Genomic DNA, 20,307 nt, shown 5'->3' with positions numbered 1-20,307 from the left:
CTGGATCTGATACTTAAAACAAAAATCCAAAGGCGCCTGTAGAGATGGACTATCCTGAGTGAGTTGGTACCACCAGAGGTCAACACAGCCTTGTCTTCCAGTCGGTGCCACAATTCAATCCAATCCCAACACCCAGACGCTTTGCATGCAAACTGTACAACAGGTAAACATCCATGCACACAGACCACAGCCAGCACTCCACTCCACTGGGGGCATGCAATGCTTCTGAAGCAGCGTTTTGCTGCGCATGCGCGCTCGGCACAGACACTCACCCTCCGGGCTTTACTCTGGTACTTAACCGCCTTCTTAGTGTCTGATACCGCCCTCTCCACATAGTCTACCGAGTGATCCACATTGTACTCTATGCGGTCTATCATTTCCCCCTAGAAAAGTTAGTTAGAGGGAGGAGGTGTGGGAGATGGACAGGAAGCAGAAGGAAGGGGCCAGGCGTGTGGGCAGGAGCAGGAGGAGTGGATGTAGGAAGAGAGAGGAGGTGAAGGGAAGAAGAAGGAGAAAGAGAAGGAGATAAGTATGTCACCCGTCTGTTGGTCTTTTTGAACTTTTTGCATTTCGGGATGCGCTCCTTTGCTTCCTCCACATATTCCTGAGCGCCCAGAACGCTCCGCTCGACGTTGTTCACCAGTTCGCCCTGCACACAGAACGAGAAGGCAGAGAGCGCGTTGGTGAAAAAGCAGAAATGCATCACATAGATCAGTGGTTCCCAGCCCTGTTTTCCTGAAACACCCACAGCTTGTATTTTCCAAAGCGCTTCACTCCTCTTCCACCACACGCTCACATCGTTCTCTGTTTATCACTAATCAGCATCTTTTGTGTGAAAATAGACCAATATGAAAATATCTGGTTTATTGAAGTTTGTCTAATTTTCAGGCAAGACACTTATTATCCACAAGACTGGAGGGAAATTCAAAACCAATAATGCCTTTGATAAGTTCAGCTGACATTTCAAGCCACCGGAGCACAACATCATCTTCATGGGACGTTTTCGTTGCTCTTTGAAATATTTCCAACTCTGTTCCCAGTTAGCAACAAACCCGATTTCAGCTTTAAAGAAATACACACAAATAATTTAGATTTAAGTCCAAGGTTTGACTATTCTTAACTGTGATTCAGACATAAATAGGTTTCCACCAAAGTGAAAGCGGCTCCCCATTGCAACAACAAAACATAATTATTGTAAATTTGTGATCATAAAACAATTACAAAGTCCAACTCAAAGCCAGTCTGCACAGCATGCATGCAAAAAAAAACAAAGATTTCATTCGCAACATAATAAAATTATAAACAGACTTTTATTACCTTGTCTTATTGGAAGGAGCTTTCTGTGTTGTCTAGAGCTTAGAGTCATTGCAGTGGTGACAGGGTTGTGCGAACACAAAGAGGAGAAAGCAGATAGAGAGACAGAAACAGAGCAATGCTGAAACGGTAAAATTACATTTTCATCTGAGCGTGATCTCATACTATGAGGAAAGTACATTAAAATTTGGATATTAATACACAAGCACACAATTACCTTCAATTAAAACAGTTGTCCTTATTTTGTTATGGCAATTTACTGACACAGGAGGTGATGCGACTTTCAGGAGACATTACCGCCGTTCGTATTTCAAACGCAGCTTAATGACTAACTTTTAGTGTTTGTTTAGAGTTTACATCGATGGAAGAACCGCAGCTCATAGACGACAGAGAAATTACAAAAGTGATAGGGAATTAAACTGTAAGCAGCATGTCTTTAAAAAAAAAACCTCTTGATGGTGAAGAAAATGTTGTAGAGATTTGATATTAGATGGAAGGCGTATGGTTGGAGAAACAACTACACTATTAATAGATATTGGTGTGTAGATATAATGCATTTTGACTAAAGGTTGAACTTTTGGGGTACCACAAGGTTCTGTGTTAGGAACAAAAGTTATTATTATGCTTAAGTGACATAACCAATCAAATGACTAAAGCAGTGGGAAGGGAACTAATGCTTTAAAACAGATATATTCCAGTAAAACAGCAGGACATGTGTGATAAGTGAGGCTGCAACTAAAAGTGCATAAAACCAGATTTCTGGGGGTGACGGAAATTCAGTGGTAAACAATGCATGAGGTGAAATGTCTAAAACATTGCAATATAAGGGGAATGTTATACAGATTTTTTATTTTAATTTTTTATGGAAACAGCGTGACAATTTTGTACACAATTGTAATAAAAACCGCAGCTATTGTCTGTTTTGTTCTAATTTATGGAAATGTTTAACATCATCACCTTGTTGTTTTTTTTTTTGTTGTTTCATTTTTATTAAAGAGGTTCGGCCATTCAGATAAGAAAGCTTGTGACACATGTAGGTGTAAATGCGTTTTTGCCATCATGTTCGATTTCACTTGTCTATATTTGTTCTAATAATGGCATCAAGAAATCTAAATAAATGTTGATGTGTTTCATTTTTCATTAATCCTCCATGTTATTTGCTGATGTGGGTTTTCTCTGTGGGGAGTTCAGCCCACACTCCTGCAGGCAGACATGGCAGCAGCAGCAGGACTGAAGTTCTCTGACAGCAGACACAACTCTGCACCGAAGGATTACTGATGTGTGTGTGCAAGGATTTAAGGAATTACGTCTCTGGATTAGCATCTGAACGATCCCCAGAATCACTCAGTTTGTACAAGACAGCATTTGTAACCGAGTGATGTTATCCATGCTTCTAACTTGTTAATATAAAAAGTAAAAGTCTGAAAAGCTTTATATTTCTTCAACAGTTGAGAAGACAGTGTGCTTTTTTTTCTTTTTTTTAATGCAGCAGTTACACAGATAAAGCCTGTCTCCAGAAATCCAAGCAACTTTAAAAATAAGTAAAGGCCCACTGTCCTTGAACCAAAACTGATCTGACCCAAAATAATACATTTACTAAGGTGCACAGTATGGAGAACCTGTTGGAAATGGAAATAGGGCTACCACTGAACTTACTGTCTGCAAATTAAAACCTGCAGCTTCCTGAACATGAATAAAGAATCTAAATGAGGAAAAACCTTTTAAAAGCTCGTCTCTGGACAGCTGGACAGAGACACACAGAGAGAAGGAGTGTGGTTTTCACCTGGCTCTCCACCAACATGGCCATATCCATGAACATGTCATGAAGTTCCCTGATGCTGTTTTCCAGCTTGATGATCTCGTTGTGCCGCGTCTCGATCTCATTCATTGCTTGTTGGGTGATGTTATCCATTATTATCTGAGGATTAAAAGAGACGTGAAAATAACAGCAAGAAAGAATAACATATTCTTTTTAAAACATGGCTATAGAGTCGCTTACCCCGGAGGTAAAGATGGCAGGGTTGTCACTCTCCAACATGCTCTCCAGCTCCTCATTTGTAGTGTTTCTTCCAGCTAAATGGAAAAAAAAACAAAAAAAAAACACACAAATAAGCTACAGTCATGTTAAAGTGGTGTAACTTCTTTGACATCACATGCAAAGGGAAATTTATCGCTTGCTTAACAAAAATCTTCAAATTGTCTCATCACTCTTGCAGAAACCAAAAATTTCAAAGCAGCCAACATTCACTGTGAAAGAAACCGACGTGGCAGAGCAAGAATTTGGTGCGATAAGAGGTTTTATTCTGTCATTTACATGTTTAAGACAAATGTTTAGCTGCAAAAACAAACAAAAAAAACTCTCCACGAATGATTTGACTAACAGCCATTTCTCTCATATGACTTCTTACATGAGTGAAACAATAATTTTATACATCTTGCCTTGTAATAAAGACGAGGCAAGCAGAGAACTCCAACACATCGACTGCGCAATGTCTGAATTTATTTATTTATTGTTGTTATGATGTAACTTTCTGCTTCAGACGGCCTCCGATCCAGCAGTTCACTGCGTTCAAACTCAGGTTAAACACAAGTGGTATTCCTATAGGCGTTGCCATAGAAACACATCTGCCATAAATCACCGGGCTCAACATGTGGTGAAGTGATTCTTCTGTGAAAGCTTCAACTGGACTCCTCCAAAGATCATTCTTGTCTTCAAGGTCAAATAATTTAACTTATCTGGTCCAGAAGGCCTTTGGAAACACCAGTAAACTTAGTCGAAAAGGTTTCCTTTCATGGCCAGAGTCCTTTCAGTCTAAGATGATGTAAAACTAATTTTACTCTGGGTTTTGACATTGGTCGTTTTCAATTCATAGTCAGTTGAAACCTTGGTAGTTTCATGGTTGACCCTCAAAACCAGATCCAATTTCCTCCAGTCTCAGGCTGAGGATGGCGGTTTGGGTCTGAGGCTGATCCAAACCGGTTTGGAGCTGGAGGGAAGCTCCCCAACGTTAAGCTTTATGAATGGCTCTGAGCTCAGACCGTCAGAAGACATGTTGATATTTACAGCCAATAAATTAAAATGAACTTTTCCGATTCTGGGGAGATAAAAAAAAAAAAAAAAAAAAAAAAAAAAGCTGCCAGAATTATGTGGGAAACTTCTGCAACTCAGTGAGGCATAATTTTTTAAGTATTGAGTAATTTTGACTATGTTGATGCAGGAATCCACAATAAGTTGTGTTGATTCAAATAAATCTATAAAAACCACAATATGACATTCAGGCCAATGGTAAATTTATGCAAACTTCTGTTGAATAAAGATATTTTTTCTCTTAAAATCAGTCTGTCAGGATGTTTAAATGACTTTAAGGTGCGTCATAATAGTTTAGCTTCTTGTTTTCGAGCTCCTCTCTGTAACTCCAGTCTCCCTCCACCTACTAATTCTCGTGTATGTCACCATCGCTTCCTGCTGCATTTGCTCCTCATCCATTTTTATTTGCCCCAGCAGAGTTGCCCTACATCATGAACAGTTTTTCTACATCTCTTGTAATATCCTACAGTGTGAATGCGGAAACCGCCTGCAGAGTTGCTACTCTGGAGGTCCATTACTCCCACTGTTACGGCACGTCTCTGTCAGATGTTGTCAGCATCATTTCAAAATCGTTTCCATGCACATATTAAATCTCTACTTGGTCTACATACAGCTCACAAAAGAAGTTTTTGCTCCATTTCATTTTTTGTTGTTGTTGAAAACCTAGTTTCCATCAAATAGTTTGTAGCTGTGGAGTTTAGTTTTTGTATGAGCCACAAAAATATTATATAACACAGCAACAAAAAAGAAGCATGAATGAGTATGTCAGCTTTCTTTTGACCTAACAGTAAAGAACAATATTCTGGTGTAATACGTCAATCTTCTTAATATATATTTGTAGTAACTCCTAATTCGCCACATCCAACACGGCGGCTCCACTTCAGCCTTGTGGAAGCCTGAAGGAGAGACCTCCGTTCTCTGCTGGAGGTCTCAGAGGTTGTTACTGGAATCAGCTGCACCAACTCCTCCAGCCTTGGGGTCAAAGGGCCAAATGCACCAATAAACACTCACACCGCTGAGGCGTCCAATCTCACAACATCTGTAGTTCCTCTCTGAGCCTCCAGGCTGCGCTCAACCTGTATAATACCGGTTACAGAGGCTTGGCTACCAGTGCTTTACACCCAGCTGTTATATGCTGGATTATTCATTTTTATACAGCCTGCATCTCGAGTCCAGAGTGGTGTGGCAGGTCCTGACCTCTACTGTTCCTGTCCTGCCTCACATTAGTGCCTCTGCATCCTCCTCCAGTCCAGCCCCCTTAGCCATTCATGAAACTTTCTTTAACTCTTACTCAATCTGTTGGTGCTTGAAACTTTAAGTTTCTAGACATTCACTTAGCAGTTCATTACAGTGAGGCATCTTCCTAATGTATTCAAGGATCTTGACACTCGCTCGTCCTCAGCCTGCCTCCTTTCTCTTGCCATACATCTCAGGATGCTGGTCTGCAGACGGAAACCTCCCAAGTGCTCGCTTATCTCCAGATAAAACAATCTTTATGGGTTGTGTCTACATAAAGATTGTTATCTGTGGAGGCAATTTGCAGCACCCTAGCAAACTGCAATATTAAGTGATGCTTAACAGTATTAAATGGATGTATTGTATATAAATAAATGTCAAAATCTAGGCTACTGCAAATCTAAAAAAAACGCAGAACAATTATATTTTTGCCCATTTGTTTCCCACGGTAGGGAAAACTGTGTGTATTTATAAATAATGATGGCTGCCTTCCACTCGGCACATGCTGGATCGTTGTCCTGGTGAAACCAAGACAACTAGTGAAACAACTAGGATGAAACTCCATTTGTGTGTTTCCTGCTATACAAACTCGAGGGAGGCTGAAGAGATCCTCTTACAGGAGGAGATTACAGGATTCCTCAAACATGCATGCAAGAGTCAAGGCAACACCAGGCATATTTCTGATGAGGGAATAACAACGCAATATGATGCAAAGCTCAAAAAAGTCGAATTTACGTGATACTGCCTCTTTAAATAATCTCCTAAAAGAAAGGCGCCCCATTAAATCTAATAAAAGTTCAAAACTGCGTTAAAACCTAAATATTTTTTAGTTATTCTGCCAAAGAGCAACAGATTGATTTTCTCTAAACTTGTCTTTTGCATTGGTAGAAATACGTTATCAGAGTGTGTGCGTAGCCGTGCGTGACCAAGACTTTGAGGATGTTGGAGATTGAAAATGGGACACAGATGAAGCATCAGTCAAACTTTACAAGACTTCAGCTCCACTTGGCTAAACATTTATGAAGCAAATCAACTCTATTCACACCAATGAACTTCCATTTAGGTGGCATGAAGTGGTCAAATACTTTCACTAAACAACTTAAGAATCTATTTTAGTTCACAATTCCAATTTATTTATTACATTTTTTTTAATGTGCAAAGCGTTAGCTCACACACACATGCAGACACGTCATTGTTTTCTTTAAAGCCCTTACAAGCTCCAAGGGAGGCTCTTAATTGTTACCATGGAGACCCAAACCCTGAAAAATCCAATATGAAGCAGAGAAGTATAACTACACCCATAGTGTTCATAGGCTATTAAATCTTTAATGCTACCTTGCTGGCAGTAATTGCACTATTTCATTTCCTGTGTCTGGTGAACCAGAAGCGTCGTCCTCCAGGAGCGGAGAGCACAAACGTTTGTGCAGCAGAAACAAAAAAAGGTCCTCAAGCTTCCCATGGTTGTATTTTCCCCATCCATAATTAGAATTATTTTGTAACTCTTTCTTGTTAATCTTATAAGAAACATTACAGCTCAAGTCAGATTTTTTATACAGGTGAGGAGGACCTTGTTTGACCACATCAGAGTCATTTTCCTGTGCCGGAGCGAGCAGCTAGTGGAGCGGTCCGATGGGAAATGGAAAACAATAATCAAATGTCAGAGAGACACCCTGCAACGCCTGCGGTCGACCTCTCCTCGGCTCGGTCGGCCTGGCTGTTTACAGCACACAGGTCTAAAATACCAACATATGCATTTCTACATACGTTTTAGTCGACAAACAGATTTATTTGGACGGACGGAGGGATGACTTCACAACCCTAAATAGCAGCATCGTCACGGTGGAGCTGAAATCCTCCAACACGACGCTCGCAGGGCGCCCCGGCATTTCTTTCTTGTCCTTTTCATGTCTGCACCCATCAGGCCGGAGTGGAGGTGAGCGGGAAAAGAGAGAAGCTGCGGCAGAATCGATACAGAGACCGAATGTTTCCCTCAGCGTGTGACATTTTATCGATTCACACACAAAGCCAGTCAGAGGTGTTGGAGCTGCAGCGACGCAAGGAATTAAATCTTTACATGAACAGAATTAAAAGAAAGGGGAAAATCCTCCCTCAGACTTGTAAATAATTAGCGTTTCCTGCGTCCTCAAAGCGCTGCCTGTCTTTCTGTGTGTGTGTTTTTTTTCCATTGATGCTTGTGTGTGATCCCTTCCTTGGCGACAGTGAAAGCCTCCTGTGATTCCAGCAGCTGACGAATCAAACCCGAGCGCATCTGGAAGAGCTCAAGGAAAAAGTGACTCAGGTGTTTGACCTCATGAGGTGTGTTTTTGTCCTTTGACTAGGCCCACAGAGTGCTGTGAGCCCCATTGTTGTCTAGAAAGTGGCGCACAAAGTGGAGATAAACTTGCTGCATGTGTCCGGTCTTCCCTCAGCCATCACCACTAAATAAGTCACGGCGTTCATCTCTGTATGGACGCACTCATGCTTTGCGTACATTTAGGCGACTGTATCACGTATTAAATGAAGAATCGTCCATCTGGTCCACGATTGAAAGGCTTACATTTAATACCTGTCAGTTCATCTGACGCATTCGGCGCAACGGGGAAGAGGAGAGCTGCGGTAACCTGCTGAGTGCGTCCAAGTGTGTGTGGGTGTCGATGAAAAGCGATTTGATTCTGAAAGCGGTTGTTGTGGCGCCAGGGAGACACAAATAAATGACAGAAAAGCGAAAGTGAAACCTGAGCCGCCGTAGAGGGAAAAACACACTCTCCTTCTAGGATTTTGTTTATTAGAATATTGTTGGAAACTGAACACAAGTGTCCAAAAAAACACACAACACTTAAGAAGAGTCAAAGAAAAAAGTCAAAATGATGAAACAGAAGTTGAAATGAATAAAACAAAAGACAAAAAGGAATATTAATAGTAAAGTCGAAATGGAGAAAATCTTAATGTTGCCAAGTATTTCTGGTCGAGTTTTCAGTGCAAATATTTTAGATCACTTGAAAAACGAATTTACAAGTAACTTTTCAGCAAGATATAGGAGCTTGTTTTACGTCAATAATTCTTGAACATTGACAAAAAGGTACTAGTTCCACTTGAAGATTATTTCATTCGTAACATGGAAAAAAAGAAAAGAAAAAGAAGTAATCTAAGATATTTGCATTAGAAACTAGAAAACAATTCTTGGTAAGATTTTGTGTTTTTGCAGTGTGATATTTTCAAAATAAAATTTCTACGCTGGAGTAGATTAAAGTGATATAAAACCAAACCAGCACAACGATCTGCTAAAACCTCGTGGAAATGAACATCTGATCATCATCTGGATGCACCTAAGATCTCAGCCAGAGCTGATCTAATTCAAACGTTAGCTAAAATAAATTTTAAAATGAGTCAAAAGTTGTCGGTCCCTCTAGCCCCTCACCACGTTCCAGTTATATTCTAAATAACTCGTGTTGTAAAATAAGATAAAAAAGTTTCGACGGCTTTACAGAAAATCAACAGATTTGTAGAAATCTTTAAAAAAAAACAAATCAAGATCTTACTAATCAAAGTGAACAGGAAAACTATTTTTCTCTGTTGCTTTTTGTTGTGTCAACGATGTAACCAGAAACCTGCTTACAGCTTGATCAGAGAATCTCAGTTTGTGTATTTTTGTTGTCCTTGACTCAGGATTTTGAGGAACGGTCTTTTCAAAATGCCTCTGGTTTCTCCCAATATGCCGTTTTAAATTGGAAACTTTTATTACGTCTATTCCTGCCAAATTAAGCCCATCGGTCTTGTGATGGTTGGAGGGAGAAATGATGCATTTTTCTGTCCATTTCTGTTTACTTCTGCAGTAAATTTAGAACACTTCTTCTAGTTTAGGTTCCGATGTAAATGAGCAAAAATCTCCAAAAGGATAGAAAATGTGATCTTGCAGTTTGCTGAATATCGTTCACCAGTGGAAACTGTGTAAGTTGAAGGAGCTGGAGCAGCGTCGGCTCGAGGAACGGGCAACGATCCCAGCGTCAAGATGAAGTGAGCGCATGGAGAATCATCCAGAGCGACTTGCAGCTGTAATTAATTGCTGCAACAGATGTCTACGGAAAGCAGTGAATTTAGAGGAGAGAGTAATTATGCACACTGAAGTTTTCTATTTTTCCTACTTGTTGTTTGCTTCACAGTAAAAAGAAAATGAAATGTTGCAGACATGCTCTCTGAGTGAAATGATGCAAACCATCAAACCATAAAAAAGGTGGATACATTTGAAAGTCACTTCGTGTGAATGAAAGCAGCTTCATTTATTTTATTTTGTGTAATTATTTTGGGACATAAATGAGAACAAAGAGCCCTCTGGTCCTGTAATTAAGTTCTTAAGCGACAAAGACAAGTCATTTCAGTTTTATTTCGTGTGAACTGAACCTTGAATACGAGGTTGTGGAAGGAAAGTTACGAATGAGGCGCATGAAGAAAGTAACTGATTAAAGGCTTTTGGCATCAGCTCAGAGTCTCAACAAAAAAAAGCTTTCCAACACTTAATCTGGAGGAAACGTAGTGTAACTCAAAATATATAATATAAAATGTATTAATTTATCATTCTGCAACAATAACAAGCTGTGTTTGTGTTTTTAGGAAGTTTTTTCTTATCATTTCTGAGTTGTTTATCATTGTTAATGTCTTTCCATATTCATGTCATAGCTCATTCCTTAGTGTTTAGCTTCTTTCTTAATCTTTGTTTATGTTATATTTCAGGTTATACGTTCAAGTTCCTGTGGTGTTTTCATTCAGATTCCTCTGATCTCTCCGTCGTTTTCTCCTCTGATCAATTTTCTCCTAATTTTACTCACCTGGTTCCTGTGTCTCTGATCCCATTTCCATTGTTTTTAAAAGGCCCAATTTTAGTTGTTGTTTAAAGTAATTTGTCCTTTTATTTCATCATTAAAACTTTTCACTTCACCCCTCTTCCTCTGGTTTTCTAGCATTCGAGTTCAACAAAATGCAAGTTACTGATACTTTTGCTGTCCAGATTTTATTTTTCAATTAGAGCACAGTTAAAACCTACTTTTACATTTCAGAACGAGAATGACTGCAACAAGTGAAAAGCCAATTCACATTTGAGCTGCTCTAGAGAGTTTTAGTGCCAAGAAAAGAAACTATGGTTGGAGTTGACAGTACACCGTTAAGCACCATAAACCCACTTATCACCCGTCCTCGGTGTGCATTAGTGGATCTACTCACTGATCTCCAACTGTCTCTGAATGCGGCCCTTGCAGCGCTCTCTGTAGTCCGACTGCGTGGTGTTGTACTCCGACATCACCTCGACGAACTTCCTCGACAGCGTGGAGTGCTGGGGAAGCGAGGAAGAAGAAGAAGAAGAAGAAATTCCTCATCCAGGTAGGAAAAACAGCTGCAGTTAGATGACAGAGAAACGTTTTCCCAAAGCCTTCTGTGTTTGCTTGAACTCTACCTGCGTTTTGCGTATCCTCAGGTCAGCTGACGATCTGTTCTGCCCTTCCTCCTGCTCAATGGTTTGCTGAATACCTGAACAACAACAAAAACATAATAATATATAAACACTTGATCTGCAATTGACCATTTAACTCAAACAAAAACTCAGAACAAAATCTATTTCAAGATTCAAGTTTTATTGCACTGGATGCGTCATTTTTTAATATAATTTTCTAAGTTACTATTCCTGTTTTTTCATTTTTATTGCTTACATATTTCTTTCAGAATTAGTTCTTTGTATATTTCTTTTTCTAATATATCAATCTTTTGTTGAATTTAATTATGATAAAACTCTTTCTTGATGATTCATTGCTCCTTTAAATCTTAAATGAAGTTTCATTAATTTTACAATCTTTCTAGAATAAATTATTAACTTACTTATATATAAGTTCAGTCCATTTTTACCATTTAATTAATTCCCCAGTTGTTTCTTTTTTCCTAAAGTCATTGTTTTATTATGTATTCGTCGTTCATAAGAATCTTTCTTGAATGTACTTTGAAATTATTATTAATTTGTTCTTTTAAATCTGCCAGAGTTATGAATAATTTTGGACTTAAATGTTCCATAAAATATAACAAAATGCTACTCAAATGTTTTTTTGTTTTTTTTTTGACAAATGTCTTCCAGAAGAAATATCGACAGCCGATTTGCTTCATCCTCCCCAAATCTCAGCCATCTCTTTGCAGAATTTAAAAATCTATTTTCTGAGCTACATTTCCTGGTTTTAGTGAGGATGCGAGCAGCAGTGATCAGCTGGAGATAAATGTGCACCAATCAGATGGTTTAATAATATAAATAACAGATTAAAAACTATAAATAGGTTGGTTACTGAGCTCTTATGTCTATTTATTCAAGAATTTAGTTTTTGAGTTGACAACGTTTATTTTGTCACCTTATAGTTTGTGGTTAAAATCTGATTAATAGTGTTTAAGTAATTACACATCCTGTATTTGATTCAAATTTTGCATCAAGTCCCACCACTAGAAAAAACTTGTACCATTAGTGTAAAAAAAAAAAACCACACTCACAAATCCAGAACATTTTTAATAATTAAAATCATTGATCACTTGTGGCTAGAGAGTCAAATGGATGCAGAACCCGAGTTTATTTGGTGTAATCTGATTTATTTCAATCTGAATTTAGAGCTTGCAGACCACTGACTGCAACGTTGCTAACAGAAATGTAAATAATTACGACTTCTAGCCATCAGCACCTCAGTAATAAGTGTCAGTCATGTTTCTGCCTCTGGAGAACGAAACCTCCATGAATAAATGAAGCCGTCTGGAAGCTGCTGCAGGCTGAGCAGCAGGTCTGCTCTCCTGGGAAGGCAAAGCACCTCCGCATGAAAACATCTGATTTTACTCCTGACTATTTGTCTTTTGTTTGTTAAATGAACTGCTCCATATTATTTAAGAAAAACCCCAAACCCCCATGTGTCTCAGTCCCAGGCTGGTGGTTTTGTTAACCGACACAACGTTAACAGACGAAGACAACAACGACTTACTCTTTAATTTAGAGCGAATTTTGTTGGCCAGTTTCTTGATGTCTGCCATGAGGTCCTCGAGCTCGGCTTTGGTCTCTGAGGAAAACGGAAACACAGAAGAAGAAGAAGAAAGAGGAGATGTGAGAAGAGACGTCTTTGTACCGCCACCAGTTTCATGGACAATGAAGATGGTCTCTTCCAGACAACTGATCAGCTTCGGCTTCAGCCCACAGCAGCACAGGTTTTCTAGCCTAACCTTGCTTTAAGCTGGTTCATAGTGTTTCTTTGTCCTATCATGTGCTTGCTCTCTAATGCTCTCTAACAAACCTCTGGGATCTTCACAGAGCAGCTGCTTCTGTGCTGAGATGCAATGACACACAGGAGGACTTCATTAACTTACTGGCTTACTGCTGAATGAAATGGTTAATGAAACCAGATTTTACCTATGAGTGTTAAATGAATAGAATGCATGTAACGCATTTCAGATTTGAATAGGAATTTCTTCATGTTGGTCTATCACATAAAATGCATCAGGTGTCTGACTGTAATGTAATGAAACTGTTGAAAACTTCAAATATTGGGAATACTTTTGCACAGTCGTGTAAAAACTAGTAACCCTGAAGCATTAATTACAGTTTCACACACGGGAAAAACCTAATTTATCATTTAGATGTCACACACTAACCAAGTCCCCATTAACAAGGAGCTGGGAGACAGCGCACACACACACAAACACGCACGCACACACACACACACACACACACACACGCACACACACACACGCACGCACACGCAGACAAACCGAGGCCTTATAAGTTAGCACAGTCGACCTATTCAGTCAAAGTGAAGTGCCTGCAGTTCTTCTTCATAATGAGTTTATTTCTGCATATTTCCTGCTTCTGTAAGGCTGCATAAATCACAAAGATAAATTAGGTTCAGCGGTAGACCTGTTGAACCAAAACTCACTGCAGACATCTGAACCCAATTACCGATAGCTTCAGTGGATGATTTGATTACACAGAAGGAGACTTCAGTCACCGGCACACGTTCAATTATTAAAACACAATATTTGCACCTATTTTCCAATAAGGAATAAGCTTAAATTGTCAGATGATCACATCATATTCTTCTCTACACGTCCACTAAAAATCTGCATTATGCGAATGCCTTAATGTCAGAAAAGGTTTGATAATTAAACCATCTAAAAACAAAAGAACCACAATCCACACACTCATGTTGTGTTCAGGATTAGAGCTTAAATTAAACCAGCAGATCCCTGAGAAACTGATTCGTCGTCTAATTAGGTAAAAGGCAAATGGAGGATCAAGGGAATTCAAAACAAATGAGAGAAATTGCTCCAGAAAAGTAAATTTATGCAAATAGAAACAGAAAATGTGAATATTTTAACAAGTAACAAGTACTAAATACTTTTGCATATCTCTTATTTGTAAGTGCTACAAAAACAATGTTCATCAAAAAAGTCGAGGCGCAAACAATCCATCAGTATCGGCTTTAGACAGCGTTTAGTAGTAGAAGCTAAAAGGTGGCGGTTCATAAACAAATGGTCCCTGGCTCAGCCTCTCATTATTCCACCTGCTCATGCAAATAAACTAATAGCTTTTAGATTGCAACAGTCAGCACTATGTTTTAAACAACTTATGATCCACGTTTTTCAGTACAATAAAGCTTTAAAGCTAATTTCTGTCGATGTTGAGCTGCCAGAAAAAAAAAACTTGTCTTTTTGTCTGTGGAGGGTTTTCACAAAAAAGAATCTTAAAACTCCGTTTCAGACAATGTTCAGTGCAAAATAAGTCAGGTTACGTCTTCTTAACTAAACTGAATTAACCTACTAGTATTCAACAACAACATGGCGATTAGCTATTTGTATCTTTTGTTGATCATTTCTTCCTACTGAAGATGAGAGGGAACTATCTCCAAAGGACAAAGATAGAAAAAAAACTACACAAAACATAAACAATATTTCTTTCTTTTTTGGCCATTTTGTTTCTTAACCAGGAAGTTGCTACATGTGAGGTAAAGAGTTTGTCAGGGTCAGAAACAGACGTGAGGTTATGACCTTATGACCTATGAGCTGTGGAGTGGGCCTGTCTGTGGATATGAGCAAAGGTCAAGAGGTTTCTCAAATAGAATATTATTCTCTTACGTAGCAATTCCTAAAAAACAAAAAAAAAAAAAAAAAATACTGTAACTAATAATAAGAATGAGGATATGTAACATGAAAACTTTGGACACCTGATGACTGCCTGTGGGTTTTTGTAACCTATTTGGAGATATGAATATTTATGATAAACTTTATTTTAATTCACCAACTTCATGCATACAAAACAAAAGAATTACAGACAGAAGTATTGATCTACTGTCACGGTGTGTGGATGAGGTGGTGAGGAGAGACGCAGAGACCCAGGTTATGATGAAGATGATGATGAATTTAATGTTAAATGTCAACGGGACAGAACAACGGGGAGCACAACGAACACAGGACGCACGACGAGGATCCGACAAGAGACAAAGAGACAACAGGTGGGACTAAATACACTGGGAGGGTAATCAAAGAAACGAGACACAGCTGGGAAAAAAATGAGCATTTAAGGTCTTCTGTAAATACAGTTTCTTCATCAATTAAGATTCCTGCACGTTTATTCCTAATCTAAAAATTCACACAGATCGCATCAGATGCACAGAGTTGCAACAACGTTGCTCAGAAGCATTTCAACGAGACTTTTGGGTCACAGAAACGTAATGTCAGCGAATGCCAGGAAAGAGTCGCCGGCTTCCTGCAGCCGTTCCCTAAAACATCCAGCGGTTCATTAACATTAAGTTGCAGCCTGCGCTCTTTGGGGGGTTGTGAGAAAACAAACACGGGGTCTTCAGAGAGCATTTCACGACACAACCAATTTTGAAAGTAACGCACTTGCAAGCATTCGCCGTCTTTGTCAGAAAAGACAAAAAAAGATCACGGTAAAAGCTGAAGTAAAGGGTGTAAAACGAACATCAGAGTGCGAGAAGAAGAGGACCGGAGCCTCAGAGAGGCGTAAGATTTAGAAAAAGCGCTCTCTGTTACTTCTTCATACCTGTGCTGCTCCACCAGGGCGGCTACAGGGCAGCACAGAGATAATAACATCAAAATTGAGGTTGGTCTCAGGTTGTTACAAGTGGGGTAAGTGTGCATCTGAGTGTGCGGCGTGTCTTTTAAGTGGTTAGATTTGATTTGCTTCTCGTGGCAACCGAACAGAGGAAGCCAACCTGTCAGATCAAGTATCCATTCAGCCTCGTTATTCGCCGTGTGAAAAGAGGAAGAGTGAACGAGCAGAAGGAGAAGTGAGACAGAGGCAAATTAGAGGCCAGAACTGAGGACTCAATTGAGCCGCGGCTTCGCACTCCGTCCCTCTCCCAGCCGTTTTCAGACGAAATCTTCAGGTCACGCTTGTTGCCATCATTAAGACGGCGTTGCTATGGAGACGTGCGCCGTTGGTCCTCTCGGCAGCTTCAGATGGTTTCGAAAGTGACAGAAGGAAGGAGAGCCGGAGAGAGACGCTACGAGGCACTGAGATATGTGGGAGCTGGAAGAGGGGCACAGGAAACAAATTCAGACTGGTTTTACATTTTTGTTTTTTATTGTCGAGGTCTGGAGGAGATAAACGGAGGAGAAAATGGGTTCCACATGGTTGCGTCTGCCATTTTTCTTGTTACTCTCCTTTTGTGGCAAAAAGACGACAGAAACTCACTGAATAAATGTAGTCGTACTTTATCAGCCTAGCAAAGGGTTTTGTCGTCCTGGAGTCATAAACAAGTAAATAGGACAAATAAAGGGAATCTGTATGGATTTCAAGTTGCACTGACCCATACATAAAGCTACATTACAGATTAAGGTCGACCTGTGGCCTCCACGATTTCCTCAACAACGTATCTGGATCCTGGTAAATTTGGAAAACCTTTCTGTGTGAAGACTAAGCTATGACGTTACTGCTGTGGAAATCTGCACAACTTTCTGCATCTCCACCGCCAGTTTCAGCTTTTCTGTGTAGGAAAAGGAACCGTCTGCACTCAGAGACACATCTCTGCCTGGGCTGTCAGAAAGAACTGTGCACAAAAAAACCCTAGACGTCTTTGTCATACTGCAGGTGTTGTACAGCACAATCATGCTTCAATCCAATCGGGTCGTTGCTCAGGTATTGTTTTTTCTACTCGTTGCTAAATCTGATTTTAAGACTTGAGGATTTCTCAGTGCAATAAGTCTTTATTGCATTAAAAGCACAACACAGAAAATGCATTACTGTCTTTGGTCTTCCAGACATCAATCTATGTGCAATTTGGAACTGCGCCTGCTAACCTCGGAGCCCAGCTCACACTGATCTGAGCACAGCATGTCGACTTGCTTCTTTTGATGCAAAGAGAAATGGCCCATTGTTCATTTTAGCTGATTGGAGAAACCGTTTTAGCCAAAGCAGCAGCAGAAAATGAGCTACATGGCACCAGTCGAGCTAATTTTTTAAATTAATTTTTTATATATTTTTTTACAGCAGATTAGCTGGAGAACTGCCTGACATAGGCATGATGAGGTCATAATCCCTCCTAGACCACTATTTTCATTTCTGTGCTGAGTGATACATGTAGGTGAACACAGGCCACAAATACATATCAAATCGGAGCTTTTGAATCAACACTTTTACGTTTCTTTCATCAGGAAAGTGAAAATGTTTAGGCTGTTCTGGCTGTGTTGTATTCATTCTGTGCCGGTGCTCTTAGGTTGGAGCGTTACGAAGCAAACATGCACCGAACATGTCAGACTTTCTTTTAAGCATTTTGTTTCAGAACATTTCCCGGATGTGACTTGGCTCGGTGTTATTGCACAATGTTGGAGCAATTCTTTCATTAGAACCAAGGACATGGGAAAACAGTATCAAAATCTGCTACTCAAGGATTTGATCTCAGATTAATTTGTGGTCAAACTGGAGAAACACAAACTACGAGCTAAAGTTTGAGTATTCTTCATATTTAGCCGTCAGCAGGTCCCACATTTAGACAGATAGTGTGACTGTCCGACACCAAACAAGCTGCTTCTCTCTCCGCTCTAAATCCGCTTTCCGACTTTTATCCGTTTATCTTTTTTCCTCCCTCTGCTCTCTCTGTAAATGTATTACCAGCCCATTGTGTGTTTGCTCTGCTTATTGATTGTCTAGAGTCCAGAAGTCAGAGAGACAGAATCTGAGCTCATCCCTCAAACATTACCAACATTTACTTTTCTGCTGGAATACAGTGTGAGCGCAGCAAACGGCAAAGTTTAATCCCACAAAGTATCGCCGGGGGTCTTAAAAACCTTCATGTCTCCGTGACAACGACATGTGAGCATTTCCCAAAAACCTGGCTGCATTAGACTTTGGACGAAGATGTGCTCCCTCAAAAACTCATCCATGCTGCACTGAAAACTGAACCTACTAAAAACAAATAAGACTTTTTCAGCTCAAAATATTTATTGTAGTTTGATTAGTTCTTTTCATGACCAAGTCAGGCGTTACGAGAACTGAATAATACTGATTTGTAATGATTTGGCTAATTTAGTGTCTAACTTTTTTTTTTAACAAACCCACCATTTGTTTGAAAAGAGAGCCCACACTGTATTTATAAAACATGCCAGACGTATTGGAATCAGTCCTATTTTTACCTGTAGTCATTAATTAAAACAACCATAACAACAAACAGTTTCAATTTTTAGTGATGTTCAAGTAGCCAGACTGCTAAATGTGCTTCTTTCTGAAAACAGGCTCAATTACAAACCCAAAGTTACGTTTTGGGGGTTTAATTATTGATGAGACGCTCCATCAATTTTTAAGAGTTAAATAGTTGTACAACAAAAAAAAAACTGTAATACGAATTTGGTTCATATTGTAGAATTTATGTATTTTCTGTAATCTAAACAAAAATCTGAATTTAACTTTCAATATACTTGGATGAATATCCCCTAATAAGACAAAGAGAAAACACACCCTTTTTGTAGCTGGTATTCTTCAGGTTGGATAGTATTTTTACTTTTCCTATTAAAAATTGTTATACATCTCATTTAAATTGTCTGGTTTTCTGTCATCAACTTTTCATTTTAGGATGAGTCTGAAAGCAAGACGTGAGAAACTTTCCATCTCAGAAATTAAATTTAGACTAAAGTTTCTTTGTATCTAATCGTTGTGTGTCGTTGCAACGTCATTCTCTTCCCTGGAAACCTCGGTTTCTTCACCGACGTCTTCCTACGCGGAACATCGGGGTTACTTTGAGTTAACATGGTAACGCTGCTGTCACTCTGAAACCTCCCTCTGCCTCCAAACAACTAATGTTGTAATCAGGATCAGAGCGCGAACCATCGCCGCCTCCGAGGTCAAGAGGGACGTGGAGCGAAAGACGCGATTTGTCTCCCAGCAAACGCGTTTATCTTACTCGCTTTGACCTCCATTGTCTTTGCGTCTGTGCTTAGCCTTGGACATCATCGTCCACATTCGATTAACCTCTCCTTCACAGATATTATTCCTCTGCAGCTTTTAGTCGTGGCTTCATATCAGCTCAGATGTTATGAGAGAAGGGCAAGAGAGGAGGAAATGAAAAGAGATAAGGCACAAAGGGATCGGCAGCTGAGAGAGAAGAAAGGAAAAAAAAGAAAGAAAGAGAGAAAGAAAGAAAGGAAGCTGAGGGTACTTTTGGTTGAGGGTGGAGGCGCGTTGGCAAACAGATCTCCACTTGGCGAAAAACTACGACCAGAAATAGTAACACTCACAGGCTGCAATTAAAACAGCCGTCTCCAGTGCTGCCAGCTGAGCACTTTTAATGGAGGGAAGATGCTCTCCGCAAACGGAGATGTCAGACGGATTGAGCTCTAAGTGCTTGGAAAAATTTTTTGATAAATAAACTCTTACGTCTAAGTGGTAAAGAGCGGGTTCACAGACAGACGTGGTTTAACTGGCTTGAAAGTAAAATGTGGATAAAAACCTACAACGTCTATATCATCTATTTGTTGTCCTGTGACATTTATGAAGTAAAAAATGAAGAAATCCTCCAGTAAACACCACAGTTTATCAATTTACAAGCTGACAAAAGTGAGGGTTAAATCTAAGGTTCTCCGTTTTTGCAACAACTTTAAAACTATTTCGCCTTAAAGACTTGAAATGTTTGTTGTGTCAGAAATGAGGCAGATACAACAACAATAAGGTCTCAAGTTGAACGGCCTGACCCGAATGGTTTCAAAGCATGCAGGATGTAGATGCTTTAAGGGCACTCAGATCAATCTTTTCTTCTTTTCTTTTTTTTTATCTGGGCTCGCACTCACAGCTCAGGTTTCCATCTGGATTAAGAAACACTTTATGAGCCAAAGCACATTTAAAAGCAACTTCCTGTTCCTTCTGTGTGTCTGGAGCAACGCTGGCGTGGTGAAGCAGCTGGAAAACTGAACAGGCCAGCATGCCACCAACTAGACATGTTATTTTTTGTTTAAATTGTTGAAGTTGTTATTAGTAGCGACATTGTTATGAACTAATTTGTGAAACTAGTTGTCAACTTATAAGTTGTGCTTATTAATCCTTCTTAAATGCCCCGATGTGACCATAACATCATGGGAAAACAAAAGTGCCATAAATTTTGTGCATTTTTAATTAATGTTTGCATAAAAATGTTACCTTAGCAGCAAGTTTTACTTCCACT

General features: G+C 39.5%; 1 protein-coding gene across 3 annotated transcripts in view; it reads right to left on the bottom strand.

The window, feature by feature from the left end:
• stx1a (syntaxin 1A (brain)) overlaps window positions 1-20,307 on the bottom strand; it is a 58,963-nt gene that overhangs the window by 4,943 nt on the left and 33,713 nt on the right. The window contains exons 4-9 of one of the 3 annotated variants that reach the window (XM_014986920.2): window positions 12,628-12,702; window positions 11,082-11,155; window positions 10,853-10,961; window positions 3,314-3,387; window positions 3,098-3,232; window positions 539-649 (exon numbers count right to left, since the gene is read on the bottom strand). In XM_014986920.2, the coding sequence (XP_014842406.2) occupies window positions 539-649; window positions 3,098-3,232; window positions 3,314-3,387; window positions 10,853-10,961; window positions 11,082-11,155; window positions 12,628-12,702 (578 nt within the window). Of the gene's footprint in view, window positions 1-272; window positions 650-3,097; window positions 3,233-3,313; window positions 3,388-10,852; window positions 10,962-11,081; window positions 11,156-12,627; window positions 12,703-20,307 lie in introns of those variants that run through there. The other 2 variants (XM_014986919.2, XM_014986918.2) reach the window with 2 other exon arrangements.

This window comes from Poecilia mexicana, unplaced genomic scaffold (genome assembly GCF_051168715.1).
Source record: "Poecilia mexicana isolate PSO_F unplaced genomic scaffold, ASM5116871v1 scaffold_13, whole genome shotgun sequence".
Classification (NCBI taxonomy): Eukaryota; Metazoa; Chordata; class Actinopteri; order Cyprinodontiformes; family Poeciliidae; genus Poecilia; species Poecilia mexicana.
Note: the sequence above shows the minus strand (reverse complement) of the source record. Positions and strands in the feature narration are given on the sequence as shown.